This window comes from Aythya ferina, assembly GCF_964211825.1.
Source record: "Aythya ferina genome assembly, chromosome: 1".
Classification (NCBI taxonomy): domain Eukaryota; kingdom Metazoa; phylum Chordata; class Aves; order Anseriformes; family Anatidae; genus Aythya; species Aythya ferina.
In genome coordinates, this window is record NC_140296.1 from 70359597 (window position 1) to 70377019 (window position 17423).

The window sequence follows — 17423 nt, forward strand, 5'->3', positions numbered from 1 at the left end:
ATTACTCATAATAGAGGGGTCACATAGATAACATTAGTATTTTAATTGCAACTGACATACATTGGCTAAAATATACACTACAAGCCAGACAAGATTCATCTCCACATAAATATATATATATATATATATAATATGTACATATATATTTTGCAGGAGCAAGAGAGGTAAAAATTAAACAAGGAGAAACTTCAGGAGATTCTTTCCCGATCCCTAATATATTACTATAAAACATCAGATATACATTTGTCTGTAAGACAGCATAGAGAGGTTTCTTTAATTTTATGCCTATTCCTGAGTCACTCACAGTGACTACATTTTACTCAACAGGAAAAGTGTTATCAGAAGGCCTGGAGCTACTGCCTGCCTTTGCAGGAAGGTGGGTGCAGCTTTCTGAAAAAGATGGGGGCTGAGGCCTGAAGACTGCTTTATCCCTGTATGTTTTATGTCACTTTGTGACACCAAGCAGGGAAGAAAAACCACATGTCTAATCTTGAAAAGAGCAAAATGGGCCCATAGCTGCTATTAAAGCTGAGATTAGTTCAGAAATACAGTGATCCACCACCCTCCTAAGGCAATTAAGACTGCTCTGATGTCCCATTAAGCTTTCTGTTCACTTTGTGGGAGAAAAAACATTTTCTTATTGACAATACATATCTTCTTTGCAAGGAAGTAAAAATGAATTTGAATTAGAAGAAAAATATTCTGCTTGTCCTGATTCTTACCTTCCCTGTATGGGAACTTGAGTGAAATCCTTCCCCAAAGCAACACAGTCATCCTCCCCTATTGCTCTGTTTTCACAAAGCATCTGTGGCTCTCCAAGACTAGCTACCATGCCATGATACTCTCTTAATAGTCGCAGCTCATTGCAACTTCTCGTCCCCGGTTTGGATGCCACTGTTGCAGATAAACCAGTTTCATGTGAAGGGGTCTGATTCAGCTCCATCTCTTGTTGTCTAGAAATTGTACTGTCATCTTTGTTATCCAAGTACATCTGTCCCTGGGGGGTGTTCTCCTAAAGAAAGTGAAAACAAATATATTAGGACTAAATTGAATTGACTCAATGTTTACTTCAGTACAAGCGTGTTAAAAATGCCAAGCAGTAGATTTTTTTGTGCACCTTTGGGTATCTCTCTTGTTGGTTTATTTCCACCAGGAATAAATCCAAAGTTTTAAACCTCTTTGTAACTTCAAAATTAGTCATTATAAAAAAGCACAGAAATATATAAAGAGACCTTTTCCATGTCTGCCATGATTTTCTCCCACAAATTTTCCAGGAACTTGCACTGACCTGTCCCACAAAATAAGCCATAATCACTTATGGATCAGTGTGGGCTGGCATTGTGGCTGGTTAATGAGAAACAAATGCAGCCACAGTGCTATCAGTGAGCTTTGGGCTTTACTTCAGAAGCACAAAAATACCAATTCTTCAAGCTCTGTGTGCGTGGAAATCCAGCTTATGCCAGGAAGAATTAACTCAGATTTACAGACCTCTTAACATTGGGAAAGTGGGACTGGAAACAAAATTCTGGCCAAATTTGAAGGGGAGATTTATCTGTTGATAAATCAGATATGAAGACAGAACATCAGATATGAAGACAGTGAGACCCAAGCTCCTGTTGGATGCAGCAACTGCACATGCCAGCTCTTCTGCCACCCAGCACCTGGGCACAGGGCTGGGCCAACAGGGACTGGCGCAGAGGCCACAGACTCAGAAAGGCTCCCCCTGCAGAATACTTGGGGTTGTGTTAATGCCATTTCACCACATCATATGGCTTTTACCTTGACCACAGCAGTGGCCATGGCCCTACTGAAACCACTGCTCCCTTCCCGGCCCACAAGCTCCCTCTGAAAGCCATTGTCAGGCTGAAGTGCTGCCACAGGCAGCAGCCCTTCGTTAAGCAGATCAGATATTCAAGGTTTCTGAAGACAAAATGCCATTTCACCAGCTGCCAGCGGCACTTATGAAATGTGAATCCAACCTTGATGAAAATTAGGTTCTATTATATGATTATTAACAGTGATTATAATAAAACTTAGTGCGTAACAGTCAAAAAGCTTTTATACTTTGATCATTAAAATTCGATGTGAAAAGTTACAAAAAAAAAAAGCACTTCAGAATACCACAAAGTGCCCAAATCAGACACAGAGACCGAGTTAGAGAGCAGCCCTTCTTGAACACATGCTGAGGAACCTAATTATGGGTCTATTTAAGTGCAAAGTGGCAAAGCCACCACAGAGGACAGCAAGAGCCTGGGACACAGGCCTGCCAGCCTTGTGTGTCCGAAAGGCAGGGGACAGCAGCCATTTTGGAGCATGTCCCCACTTCTCCCTTCAGGGACCTCAGCAAAGGACAGGCAGGTAGACCTGCAGGGCCATGGGGCAGAAATAGCACAGTAATAGGGAATAGGCCCAGCAGGAGAAATCGCTGGAAATGGAAATAACAGAAAGTCAATTGTGGCTTCGTGCAGCTTTGAGCTCTCCCAGTCGCACAGCTCAAAAAGGATAGAGGACCCTGAAAGGAATGACTGAAATAGTAATAGAAACATAGATCTTGGCTCCAAGCAAAGATGGGCTTGCAAGACAAATCTAAATTAGAATTTCCCCAGGTGGCATATCCTTCTCTAGTGCTTTCTATTCCCAGTATCCTTCGTTCTCATATCCTAATCTTCTTCACCTGACTTTATAAGGACCTGCACTTAGATTGTCTAATTTGACTCTTGCCATCATTAGCAGCCTGGAAAACATCAGCACAAATAAGCCTTTGTTTACTTGGCCTTTCTTGGTTTTCTTGAAAGAGAGGAGAAAGGAAGGGAAGGCAGTAGGGAGAGTGTGCTGAATTGCTGGAAGAAGTCAGCAAAGCTACTCCCTTCACAGGGATCCCACTTTGGGGCATGACTGGCACGCATCACAAAACACTAATGACACTTAAATTTGCCATGGATGATACTCTCCCCCAGATATTTCCTTGAAGGGACAAGTCCCTTTGTCACCCAGTATAAGGAGCAGAAGCATGGCTGATGTAGTACCAACTACGCCATCAGTGAGCTGGTCCAGGCATTTTCTAGTGTCTGGAAAGCACTGAATATTGGTGACCCATGACAAAATCCTGAGTAAAAGTCCAGGAAAGCTGGGCTTGTTGCATTGTACCTTGAGATGAAAGGCTGGTGGTGTGGGGCAGGCCAACTCACAGCACATGGAGGCCAACACCACCCCATCAACACCCTTATGCCACCTCTGGTAAGCTGCTGCCCTACAAGGCAGCCACTTGCTGCCTGTGCTAAAATCACAACCTTCCTTCCACTCTAATAGATAAGTTTGGAATGCAAATATTTCAAACTGCACATGGAAAATATAATAGTTCTTGTCTTCAATCTCACTATATATATTTACATACTGGTTTTATTAAGACTGTAAATTATAATTGAGCTATCTTCCCACTTGTTACATTTTTCATAACATTTGGTTTGTCTGAGCACCTGCTGTGAAAGTATACAGACCTTCAAGTGATGTCAGGCTGTGGAAACATGAGCTCCATCTGTACTAGTTTTTTTTAAAGACAAGAACCTGAACACAACCTCTAAAATTGATCCCGTGTCACCCCCAAAAAATGGGAGTTTTATCTTGAGTTGAGTAAGGACTAAATCAGTTAGGGTCTTATAAGTACAGAGCCTTAGCCTGAAAGAAATTTATTTTAAGAACTAACATCAATGAAAAATAAAAGAATGCCAAGGACAAAAAGCTTGAGAGAAAACCTGATGCCTGGATACCAAATCATAAACCACATTATTGCACATTCACAAAAGCTTTGCAAAAAAAAATAAAATAATACAGCATCATTTTGCCACAAGAGACAGGTTTGATTGTGATTACCCACGTAGCTAAAACATTGCTAAGGCAACTATCACCATGGTATCTAAGCGTCTAAGACATCGGTGCATTTACCATTCAAGAAAATCTCAAATGACTGCACTTCTCTGTAGTTACAGAACTTTTTTTCACTTTTATTTCTTCTTCCTTTTTCTTATCTTACAATGCCTCCATCAGCAATGAGACATAGGTGAGATGTTACCATGTGAAGGTGAGGAGAGATTTTAGCCAAGGAAAGTTCATTTGGGGTTCATCTGTCTGGAGCCACACACCAGCAAGAGTTTTTTAGCCACAGCTAGAAATTGATCCAGCAACCACCCATCTGGACTTTGCCTATGAATACAGTATTTAAGCAATATTTGTTATCCTTTTTCATCCTTTTCATCCCAGTCCAAGCAGTTGAACATCTGTTTTTAAAGTACTAGTACAGAATTTCTTTTTTTGTTAAGTTTTCAGATGTTAATAAGATCAACAGGCTATCTGAATTATTTTATTTAAGAGGGTTTGTGTAGCATGTATTTTAGTTGCAAAACGTAACGCTGGAGGCAAATGATGTAGCTGGTAATATATCATTTAAAACATTATTTTCCTGAGTATCACTAAGCACAAGGTAGCATCTCTGCAATCAAAAATGAAGAAGAATTTAATCTTAGAGCCCATGAGGCTACAAAATATGACATCTTCTTGAGAGAATATCCATAAGCAGTATGTTTTCTGTCTTGTGCATCTCATGATCCATCAAAGCCTTTCTCCCACCAAGACTGGAAAAAATATTACCTCTACACTCAGTCACCTTTGCATTACCAGGCAGAAAGCCAAATTCTAAAAAATATATACTGGAAGAGGGAATGTGTGGTGCTGCCCAGCAGGATATGCCACCATGCCTGCCTGGCTCAGGCAAAGGAGAGCGTGGCTTTTTAAGCAACAGTCATGTTCACCCCCCCAGGGCTCAGATGTGCCAGGGAGCCTCTCTCCCAAGGCAAATTAAAGCCAGATATCACCTGCCTGGGAAGGCTCTCTACATCACCCGAGCCTAAATAAACCTCTCTCCCACCAAATCCTCTCTCAGCCTGCCCCTGTGCCAGAAGCAGAGGCCAGAGGTACAAACTGCTGAGAAGGAGCTCACAAAGTGCTCACAGAGCACCCCAAGGCAGATGTGCCACGAAGGCAGCTTTCTATATATGCATCTCCCTCTGGGTATGCATCTCATGATAGCTTCGCCACAAGTCAGACAGGTAATACTGTACTGGCCTCCTGTGGCAAAGATGCCTAAAAATTTTCTCAGCTGCAGGGAGGAAAGTAACAACTCCTAGTCTATGGCCCTGAGAAACAGCAGGGCTTCAGCACTACAGCTGAGAAGTCCTCCCATGGCAGGGTTGTTCCTACAAGGCCATTGCCCTGCATAACCCTGACCCTGCTGCCCAAAGGACAGGCGAGAACCGTTCCCAACACTGGGTAAAATTCTTTACCCTAGACTGCAGCCAAAAAAAAGACACCACACACACAAAAGCTCCCACACCAGCACTGCCAAAATATGCTTATTTATACTTATTTACTTTACTTGAAGAAAAGGTGCTGGGGTGTCTAACACTATGATGTGCAAGCAAGAATTCCCAGTGTTTCTTATTTGGTAGGTTTTGTCTTATAAACAGAAAGTGTTTCTAACTGTAGGAAGCAGGTGAGACTGGTTTGGGCTTAGAGGGTGTAACAAATTATTTTGACATACATGATTTGACAGTATATCCCACTGCTGCTATTTTCCACAGAAGCTGTGCCTATCCTACTTAAAGGATCTCCTTTATCCCATGGGGTGGCATTAGTGATTGCATGGAATAATGCTGCACAGAGCAGTCCTCCCTTGTGTGTCTGAGTGGGAAGACTACAGAGCAGGGCTGGCCACAATGGATTGTCACTACTTTTCCTTCAATGACTTTGGGGTCTTCTTTTCTTTGGAGGTGAGACAGCATGGAGCCATTTGCTGTGGCCTCACACTTTATGTTGTCACTCAGGGATGGGCCCACATGTGTCCAGGAAAGTGAGGAAGGGCTCCAGCCACAGTGCCTTGCAAGAATTCAGCAGAGGCCCCAAAATCTCACTGCTGCAAGATAGTGGCTGCCCTTTTGGTGGCTTCCTGCATTTGGGAGGCAGCCCTTGATGGATCACAGACTTCACAGTCTTACAGACTTCCCAGCTCAGCAAAAGCCCTGACACCTTGCTTCTCAGACCTTTCACACATGGGACCATGACCTTGTTGGTGCCTTGCCTCCTTTGGACTGGCATCCTATATGTGACCACAGAGCTCAGGGATGATACGGGAGCAATGGCCTGGCAGGATGGATGTCCCTCGCTGCAGAGGGGTGATGGCCAGGCTAGGAGGTCCTCAGATGGGGCAAGGTGGACTGGACAATAAGAGTGAGTAAATGGGAAGTCTGCTTCAGGACGAGGAGTGAGGGAAGTTGTGGGGGGTCTGGGCATGGCTGGTGACAGAGTACGAGGAGGAAGATTTTGGGCTGGTCATGATGGTGATGGTCATGATGGAGAGGGCTGCGCAGTGGGCAAGCTTACTGTGTAGTCCTGATTCAAATAACTAACCAGATAGCACCATTTGCAGGCTATGAGACCATAGACAAGTAACTCAGGGGAGAAACCACTTTCAGGCCACCAGACAAAAGAAAAAGACTTGGTGCTATTTTTGTTTTTAGAGTGCAGTCACACAGACAACTGCACCAGTGGCAGCAAACCACAGCAGAGAAGCAACACCAAGCAGCCCAGGTGGCAACTCCTTTACAGAACGAAGATGTCTAATTGCATCCCAAGAAAGCGTAAAACCACTGGGCTGGCTAAGAAAAGTAGCTGAAAAGCGAGTGGGGAAAGGCACGGCAACGCCACCGCGGCAGCACTGCGGGTACGCGGGCAGACGCTGACCCCTGCTGGCAGCCTCGCCGCCTGCCAGAAAAGGGTTTTCCCCAGAAAAATAAATAAATAAATGCATATATACACAGGAACACACGTTTTTAAAGCAGGGTGTCCCCCAAGCCACACGCGGGTCCACTGGTGGGGTGAGGGGTGATCGCAGAGCAAGTATTTGCACACTTAGGGTGTGCAGAGGAGAGTCTGGCCGTCATTGAGTCTCCCCCCGCTGCAGGATTCACCTGGTTGTTCATGGATAAAATATCTATAAATAGCTGGGAGACAGTGTTTCTGGGTAGGCAGCAATGATCTCATAGGGCTTTTGTACACAGCTGAGGCAGGTAATGTTTGTAATGTATTTTGAGATATTGATTAGCAGTGGTCAGCTGGATTTTAAGGATCAGTAAAATAAAAAAGTTAAACTGTTTAGGGGGGTCTCATTCAGTCAAGTCAAAGATGCCATTGACACAGAGAGTCCTGTCAACATCAGGACAGCAACTGAGCATCCTGTTTGAGAGCTTCAGATACCCCAGAAATTAGGCTTTTTTTTTTTTTTTAAGAAAAAAAAATGTCCCTGCATATCTGCATCACAATGCCCTACTCTTGCTTTATCTAAATAGTCAGTTTGAGGAGCCCTTTAGGAGGAGTTCTTGATGAAGGAATGATTTTAAATGAAGAGCTATCAGCTTGGTCATTAGGAGCAGGGTGCACCATAGAGCCCGTGGAGAGGGACAAGCCCTGGCCACCAGCCTCACCTGGGCACCTGAGACAGGGCAAATGCATCATACTCCAGAAGTTCCTGCATCTCCCACTGACCACCAAGGGACCTGGGGGTGAGGGACACGTGTACTGTACCACAAAGCAATGCTGTACAGTTACTGAGGCCAACATCAGTGCTTGGCCATTTGAAGATGTGCCTAATGCTGTCACAGCTCTGAAACAGTACAGTTGTTGAAGCAGATTTCTTGCTGGTAAGCTGAGCAGGTAAAGGGAGAGGGAGAATGAAAGTCAGTATTAATACAAGTCACTGGACAACTTAGTCAGGCAACACTATTCAAGAACTATAGATGCATCATCAGCACACAGGACCTGTGAAGCACCCTCACTGGAGACAAAATGGCTCCCACCTTGTGGAGGGAATGGGAGGGAGAAGCACCGTTCCTGATGAGCCTGGAGATGCAGGGTGCTGTGTTAGAAGGAGGCTATATCAGAAGGAAGATGATACAACTTTCAAATAGATTCTTTTGGATTTAGGGCTTGGTCTTACTTTAGGGAAAAAAAAAAAAAAAATACTCTAGAAGAGACTTGTAAAATGTAGCTCAAAACTATTCAGGAAATGCATTTTGCTTTAGTTGAGACATACTGAGAAACCAGGCAGGTTCGAAAGGAAAAACATGAAAAAACAGTCTCTTTCCTGTCATGACCCATATGCAAACCCAGAGAGAGTTTTCTTCTCTCCTTCAGCTATGAAAGTTCTTTTTATGCCATAAAGTTAATGCTATTCTTTTAAAAATGCATTCTGTATTCTTTTAAAAATGAGATCAATAGCAAATACCATGTTACAGGAAAGCTACCTAGCCTGCTGAGATGCCGAAGGCCTTTCATGAAGCCTCTGTGCAAGAATATGAAATGATTGACACTGATGAGGAAAACTCCAGCACTATAGCCTTGCTAGAGGACTTTTGAGAGTCTTTTTGACTTCTCTCTGGCACTTTCATAACCCATCATTACATATTCATGGGAAAGCAACAAGATCTCATGTGCTCAGATCACCCTGAAGCACATCTGTGGGTAACCCCTGAGGTCCCAAGGCAGAGGCTGACAAGGAACACCTGGCTCCACAGCCCTTGCCAGGGCCTTGTGCCTCTCCAGCTGCTGCAGGCAAAGGCAGCACAGGGTGACCACAGGTGAGGCAGGAAAGGCTGTTGGAGAAGAGTATTCTGAAATCTGAAATGACTTCTAATAGGCCTTTATTGGTGATTGCAGATTGCTGGTCTTGTTTTTACTTTGGGTTCCTTATCCTTCAGACACGTCACAGTTTGTAGCAGTGCTCTAGTCTCATATTGGGTGTGTATAAAGGTCTTTATATCTTTAAATATTATTTGCATAGTTTTCTAAGTAAAAAGCAAGACTGTAGGAAGGGGTTGATTAATTGACACTATACTTTTAAATCATTAAAATAACCCTGGCTAGTTTCAGTGGTGTTTTAGAGAAAAGAAAACTCAGGTTGCCAAGTTGAAAACGAATAATATTAAGGGACATTTTTATATTACTTTTATGCCCATAGTCTGCTAATAAATGTTACAAGTTCTTAACAAATTATTCTACAGACTTTCAAGCTGAACACCAAACTCCCTAAAACAAAGTGCAGAAAAATGTGTTATTGCCCCCGGAATGACATGTCTAGATGATTGTTATTCCCACAGTGTCAATCTTTCTTATGTCTAACTTGATAAACCGCAGGTGCTCGAAATTGCTGCAGCAGCTAGAATACTGAGAGGCAATAAGTGTTCATGTCACATTTCTCCTGTCCGCTGTTAGCCTAAATTTACTTCATAGAAAAGATGATGATAAGGAGTCTCTTTGCACAAAGGAATTAGAGCATCCATATGCCTTGGCAGCTGTACCATGGAAAAATAAAATACCAACAGGTGCAGAAGAGCAGAGTTCATGGTACTGATGGTTTCTCCTATATTCTAAATATACAGCAAAGCAGAATAAAATACATCTCTTTCATACAGAACCCCAGCGCAAATAGAGGTAGCGGTGACATAGACACAGTTTTAGCACACCTCTTTGTCCTAGTATCTATCAGACTGGAATTTGTTTGTGAAATGTCCTTTGGCACAGCTACTATTTCAACTACAAACAAAGCAGCATACTAGGTATGATTATATTTTACAAAGTGAATGTAAATATTTCATACACTGTTAATGAGGCTGGAATTTTTACTTCCCTATGGGTAAAAATAACTGACCCTCATTTATTGACACTGGCTATAATATACTCAAGATAATTAAACCAAGAGGGAACATTAAGGGAGCTAGTTAAGTATTTTGTATATATCTATTTCTATGTTCTATGATAAAAAAAAAAAAAAAAAAAAAGTTTACTTTCTACAAATAATTTGTTGGAGTTATTAATATTTTTTTTCCTTCCTGTACTAACAGGTTTCATGGCTATATTCAGAAATTAATCATCACCACAGGACAAAACTATAGTGGAATGAATGCTAAAATAATATTTTTCTGAGACAGCCATGGCAAATAGCAAAACATTCTAGAAACCAGAAAATGACCACTGTAAATGGACATATCTGTACTGATTGCAAGCATCATTAGTACTTATTCTTCTTTCCAGATAGCCAAAGGGATTTGATTCACTCTGTATGAAAATTATGCTTTGATTTCAGCTGGGAGAGGGTAAGACCTGACTGAGCTAATAAACTTCAGTTTCAGCTAGAAATTTCAGTGTTATTCTAACAACCTGTTCTTGTGTGAATTAAAAAAAAAAAAAAAAAAAAAAAAAAAAAAAAATCAATCAAACACTAAACAAACAAGGGGAAAAAAAAAGAAAAAAAAAAAAAAAAGTAAAGAGACATATTTAGCACTTACTTTTCTGGAATTTGGGTGTTCCATTAGCACCCTACTGCTGTACACAGCTTTTTGTCTTTCTTGTGTTGCAACTGAGCCTGCTTTTATATACATTTCTACTTCTTTCAAATGATCATGCACTAAAAAGAAGCACAGCTTCATTGATAAAACTAGTGTGCCCATACTGTTGATGGCACTGGTTCATGTTACAGTCCTGACAAATTCATTAATTTCTCCCTCAGCTTTAAAACATTCTTACAAAACCAAGAAGCTGAAAGCACATGCTATGAGATGTAGATTTGAGAAGCTGGCAGCTTTCTGGAGTGCTAAATCTTATGAAAATCCAAATCCAAGGTAAAATGTGTGGAATGTGAGCCTTGGGGCTTTATCCAAAATACATGGAGGCTAGTGAGAGTCCTTCCACTGTCTTCACTCGACTTTGGATCAAGCCCTTCAAAGATGTAAAACAGAGGCTTAAAATGCCAAGCTTGCAAGAGATACTTGGTTACAGATAGAAGTTGCCAGGATCATGCACAGGGGAAATACAGGAAGGGAGGGATGTCAGACCATCCCCTCCGGGTCCACAGCATTTCTCCTCTCATGGCAGACAATCATTTCATGTTGATGGGAATTGGGTCGTGAATTATTTTATTTAGGTATCCCTGGGAAGAAGATATTTCAAATACAGCACAGAAGCAGAGCTTTCCTACCAAAATAAAGAGCACTAAAATCTCAAAACTAATCAAGCGACTTCATTGTTTCAGCAACTAGGAATTGCTTTAAGTGCTTGGGAGTGAAACCACAGCCAAGCAGCTGCCACCAACCTGGAGATGAGAATTGGGATTGCTGTTCCCTGCTTTGCCGTCTGTCTGTCTTGGGGCAAAGATGTGCCTTGTCTGCTAAGTAACTTTCATCCAGCAGGGTTCGCTCAGCAAAGCTGTAAATTGTTTTGAAGTTCTCAGGCAGAAGGCACTGGGAAGTGCATTGTAATATCAATAGTAACTGCATTTTCTCAGCAAAATGTTTGCACTCTACATGAGAGTACGTTTCATGGGAAGGGGGAACAAGAGTGGCCTCTTCATTCAGATTATCTTAACCAAACCACCTCTGACAAGTGCTTATGTTCCTTGGCATTCACTTCAGATGGTGCATTCCTAGGCAGAAAGTTCATTGCACAGAAGATTCATTAGCAAGTCCTTCTGTGAATCCCAATAAACACTGTGCCCTCCGAGTCTCCAGAAGGTCTGAAGCAAGCATGCATTTCTGAACTAGCTGCTTAAAGATCTGAGGGAAACTTGGCTGGAGGAATAGCCACATGATCCTCCATCCCCTTTAGAATTTTTGGCTTTCAAACACTAAGTCCAACGTGACTTGACAGCCTTATACAATCAAAAACTCACCATAGACCAGCTGAGCAATGCAATACTGGGAAGGTTAACCAGAAGAGGGAGGGAGATGAGTATCCAAATTCCCTTTCTTTCTGTCTCCTCATTTGAAGATTTTACCTTATAACTACTCAAACAGAAGTGAAAACTTCCCACGGGGAATCTGGCTGTTGGGCAGTGCAGCATTACTGGCTGACAAAAGGCAAGATCCTTTTCCTGACCATGCAGAGCAATCCACACAGGGCTTGTATGAGCACAGCACTAATGTGAATCAGGGCAGACCCCACTGCAAGGACAGCTCTGAGCTTTTGAGATGTTGGGATGAGTGTGCATACTTTGGGTCCAGAAAGAAGGATCTTGGGAGTCCACGAGCAGAGCTTTTTTTTTTTTTTTTTTTTTTTTTTCAGTGCTTTTTTTTTTATCTCTAGTCCTTCATCATCATACTCTCTTTTTAAGAATCCCTATTGAAAAATAACCCTTAGAAAATACAATTTGCTGGTCATAGACCTCAACAGGGTGCTGGAAGAAACTAATATCTTGACTGGATCCACTGTGCTCCTAGTACCTGTCCCTATATTCAGGAGGTGACACCTCATTCCCACTGTGGGTCACGGGAACTAATGCAAAAGGAAAAGGAGACAAAACTGTTGGGTCTGACATTCACACTAATTACTCTTCTCCCTACGCTAAAACCAGTGAGAGATGTGTTTGCACTTACTCTAAATCCTCTTTTCACAGTCAAAGCAGTGTAAATGAATGCTGGGATTGGTGGAAATAAGGACTGCTATCTTCAAAGTGATTGTTTGACCTACCTAAACTTTGCAGCAATTCCCCTGTAATATTTTTTTATTTTTTTACCCTGACACATCATGGAAATCTCACACTAGCAGTCATGAGAAAGTGGAAGACAATGACTAGATAATTTGGTGCATCCCAAAGTCTTTATTTTAATCATGGATTGTACTTCGGGAGATGTGTTATTTAAAGATATGTATGAATTTCATATCAGACTGCAGACATTTGTTTCTTTTACTTCATGAAAGATAATTGCTGGATTATGGATAATTGTTAGATAAAATACTCTTTTCACTTATCAGAGTTCACAAAAGTTACCTCATAGCAGAAATAGTTCTGAGTTACCTCAGCGATGAAGAATTCTAAATTATTAACTTCCTCTGACATCCAAGTAGTCTGCATTTTAAAGCTAAATATCATTTATCTGGAAGTAAATCAAGTCTCTCTGGTGCTCAGAGTTGTAGTTCAACTAATTTATTCCTTAGCAAAGTCCAGAAATGGTTGTGTTTACTACATTCAACTTTTTTTGAAAGTGTTCATGAAATGTGTTAGATTTAATATGCTAAGCATTTTTTTCTGGTTTATGGGACTTTACAGCAGTCTGTGGGTAAATGCAGAAAAATCTTTTTGCCAAAAAGATTGGTTTCTCTTCTGTATCATTAAAGACAGATAAATTGAACTCTAGTTTTATTTTTAGAACAGTAAATAAATAGCTAAAGAAAACCAATTTGCATGAAGAGGGAAAAGGTGTCTATAGTCCATGAATGATTGATAAACATAGGTAAAACATTTCAAAAGGAATGCAAAAGTTTGTTCTTTTCTAAATGTAAGGAGAAATGGTAACAGCTGTTTAACTGGAAGTCTTGCATTGGCCACAGCTGTTGTGAAAAGTATCCCTGTGGGAATACAGACCTTTAGCTTCAGTTTATATGCCCTGATATTAATGAGATACACTTTTTTTAATGGATAGCCTTGCAGTTTGAATTTTGTATTATTACAGCCTGTTTTAAGGCAGCCATCTGGGCCCAGTCAGACCAAGGATCTCTGCATACAGACCTGGGCGCATAATAGGTCGAGGACCAAAGAGTGCAGCCTATTTACAGACAGTGAAGCTATGTAGCAAGGAGCAGTGGCCCTGCAAGGTGCTCCAGCATTTAACAAAGAACTCAGCCTGCATCCTCCTGCACCATGGAGCAAAACGGACAAATGTAATCCCTGAAGGCTTAAGGCCAAATAGCACACAGGTATTGAGGTTTGATCTCTTGCCATGTTAGAATTTGTTTCCTACCAAGTACTAGGGCTCTCCTTTTGGAAAGGAATTTGGAAGAAGGGAGGCAGTGCAGAAAACTCACAATGCAAATAATTCAAGGGCTTGAGAAATGCCTTACTGCAAAGTCCCATTAAAAAAAAAAAAAAAAAAAAAAAAATGGAGCGATGACTCAGTTATTAGGCCACCTCCACAGAGAGCAAATATCTGGTACTAATGCATACTTTAACTTAGTGGAAAAGGCAAGATAAAAACTGATGTCTGCAAGATGAAGCCAGATAAATCCAAACAGGAAATACAGCAATTTTTTATGACGTTTTTAAGTGGTCACATAGATTAACTGCTGAAACATGAAACAAGCTACTGAGGACAGCAGACTGGCAATATCTTCCCATCTAGACTTATCACTGGGACACTACTCAATCCGAGACTTGGGAAAACTGTATAAAATGTGAAAATGTGTGATACAAGAGTGCAAGTTAGAGATGAGAGTCCCCTTTAAACCCAAGCTATGTGAAAGTCTGGCTTTACACATTTCCTTTCATCTCACTATCATTTAGGGTTCATTTTCCAGATTGTATTAATGAGTGTCAGTATCAACTGAAATTTGTTTTTTAGACCGTAGCTTTGCAGATCTTTGGGGGAAAAAAAAAAAAAAAAAAAGAAAAAGAAAAAGGAAAAACAGATACCGTTATCACAGTAGAAGAAGTTATTTCAAAAATCCTTACAGTAATCTATTCCTTTTGGACCTATAAAACCTTTAGGATGCTTAGGGAAAAAAAAAAAAAATCTAGTTACTGAGATTTTTTTGTGCATTTTCATGCTTAAAAAGCAATGCTTTGGCTGGCAATTTTCATTGAACACTGCTATTTATAGAGCCACTTCAGCAATGAAATAGGAAGCTGTAATCGCACTCTACATGCTTTGGCAGCTCTTGACATGGGCAGGATGTCTGAAAGGTACTGTATTCAGACTCTTCTTTTCCTTTCTTAATAAAAATCTGTCTTCAGAACTTCCGTATAAAAGGGGAGAACTCATTAGCTGAGAGGCACACAAAATGCAAAGAGCTCATTATGCTTTTGGGATAAAGATAGCAAGTTTAGCCAGATATTGTATTTTAATTGGATTTCCCAGCAATAAGAGAAAAACACTCTCAAAATGAACCCTCCAAGGGAGGAGAAGGCAGAACTCTGCTCTTTCTCTGCAGTCCCTGTAGCTGGTGGGACTTGTGCAGATCTTTCCTCCTTGTGACTCCGGTACCGGTGGAGCACCTCACCCACTCTGCAGAGGAAGAAACCACACTGATAAGTGCTGCTGTCTGCAGCCTCCCTCCCTTGCCCTGAGGCACTGAACCTGCAGAAATTCTTCTAATAAACAAAAAGATGGCTGGTTATGTGCTCCTCATGTCAACCCACCTCTTGTTTCAAACCTGAAATATCTTGACCTTGCTTCTCCTTGGGAAGCTGCTAAAACAGACCCTTTTGACAAAGGGGATGGCATGGGGTCACTGGCACTCATGGGCACTTATGCTTAGCAGATGAACTGCCAGGAAGACAGCACTGCCTGTCCCGGCACCCACACAGGTATGTGCTGCTCTTCCTGCATACAACACGAGCACAGTCTGTCCAACAGCCCTGCAGAGGATGTCTCTGACCAACACTGTGTTTTTACACCAGGCACCTAAAACAGAGCGACTGGGCTGCCCATCCAACAGCAGCCCTGCTCCTGACTCTTCAAAAACCAAGAGATTTTGTGTGTGGTGTCAGCTTTGTGCTGTCAAAGGGTTGTGTAGGAGATATCTTCATAGCTGACTGGGGAGAGAAACTTCCAGGAAAAAGGTTTACTGGTGGTAATAGCAGTCCCTCTGTGCTGTTTTCCATGAGAAATGAAGCATCTCCACAAATTTTTGCCCAAACCAAGAATTTTGCACAAAACCACAACAGCTACCAGCTAAGGGCTGCCTCCTGACCTGCTAGTACCTGAAAGAAATGATGGTCTTTGGATGTGAACACAAAAGCAAGTTGTCTCTGCAAACCTGCAAGCAAGGTCAGGGTGTGCTGGCTCTCTCCCCAGAGTTTTCCCTCTGATGGTCCTCAGTGGGGCCTCCATGCCAATCCTGGAGATGGCAACCCCAAATACCTCAAGGTCCCGCCTCACAAAATACCAGTCTTGTTCAGTGTTGAACATTAGCCTTCCTTGGACAACTTTTTGGGGTATTCATATCCTAAAGTTGCTTTAGAAAAATGGTTTGGATGAAACCTTGGTGCCCTTGAAATTCATCCTTATTGAAGTCAATGGCAAAGACTTTCTCCTTTGCACCCCTGGCAAAACATAAAAATACACACTTCTGAAATCAAAATGAAGGTGGCTGCAGCTTCATAGATTGAGCAAGGCTGGAAAATCTCAGCTTCACTGCTGTTCTTACATGCATGCAAATGAACTGCTTTACTATTTAATTTAGAGCACTTGAGTTACTGAAGGTGAAGCATGCATGTTGTGACAGATTTGAGACTTCAGCCTGCTGCTGAAGTTTGCCACAGCCACGCCATAAACAATTAGATAAGAAAGAGATGCAAAAAATGGTAACAGTGAGAGGGAAGGTACAAAACACAGTCACTGGTTTAATCCTTGGTCATACAATCTTTGATGCATGCTGAGAGGAATTTCATCAGGATCTGGGGCATGTCATCTAGGATTATTTCCTTACAGAGACTTACCCAAATGCACTGGGTCCCAGCACTCAAACAGCCTGTATGTCCAAGACAAGAAAAGGACTATGTAATGAAAACATGATACACAGAAAAATTTAGCAGAATGTGGTATTCCTGAGGCACTATAGTTGTGCAGCCTTTGTAAAGATATACAGTCTGAAGTAATAACCCTCATATTTGGCATGTATTGGTGCTAGACTGTGCATACACAACCAAATATATCCCATGCTGGCCAAAGACAAGCTATCATGTGACACACTGCATCAATTAGAACATACTTGCTGAGAAATTCCTTGAAAACAGAAAAAAAAGAGTGTATGAGAATTGTCCCTTCACGCATCAGGTCCCTGCTCAACCCCAGGCCAAGTTAGGCGTGATTTTGTGTGAAGCTACTCCAGATTTGTTATGGCCAGTTACCATTCAGATTATTGAGAAGGACATTTTCTAGGCTCAAGCTAAAGCACAGTCTTCCCAGTGAGGCGTTTCATAGAAGTTGAAGCATCCACTGCATTTGAGTGTGTCACACACAGACAGTCTAAAAGGGAAGGCAAAGGAGCAGACAACATGGCTAAGAGACACTGAGAGAGGTTTTAGAGAACTGACCTAATAAAGAGAGAAGCACAGTGTTAAGGAAAGGTTAAGGCACAGCTCGGTGAATCTGCTTGTAGATATCCCAGGGCAGCTCAGAGCTGCCCTCCTTCACCCTGAATCTCATGTCCTGCCTTCCCCAGTCCCCAGGGTTTTGCGGCTCCTGAACTGGTGATGGTAGCTTTGTTCTTCATGGCCCTTGTAGGATTTGACAAGAAGCTCAACATGAGCCAGCAATGTGCAGCAATGTGAGCCCAGAAAGCCAACAGCATCCTGGGCTGCATCAAAAGCAGCGTGGCCATCAGGG

General features: G+C 41.9%; 1 protein-coding gene across 1 annotated transcript in view; it reads right to left on the reverse strand.

The window, feature by feature from the left end:
• OCA2 (OCA2 melanosomal transmembrane protein) overlaps nucleotides 1–17423 on the reverse strand; it is a 220655-nt gene that overhangs the window by 178101 nt on the left and 25131 nt on the right. Inside the window, exon 4 of the mRNA XM_084528709.1 lies at nucleotides 723–1012. Coding sequence (XP_084384835.1) covers nucleotides 723–1012 — 290 coding nt within the window. The remainder of the gene's footprint in view (nucleotides 1–722; nucleotides 1013–17423) is intronic.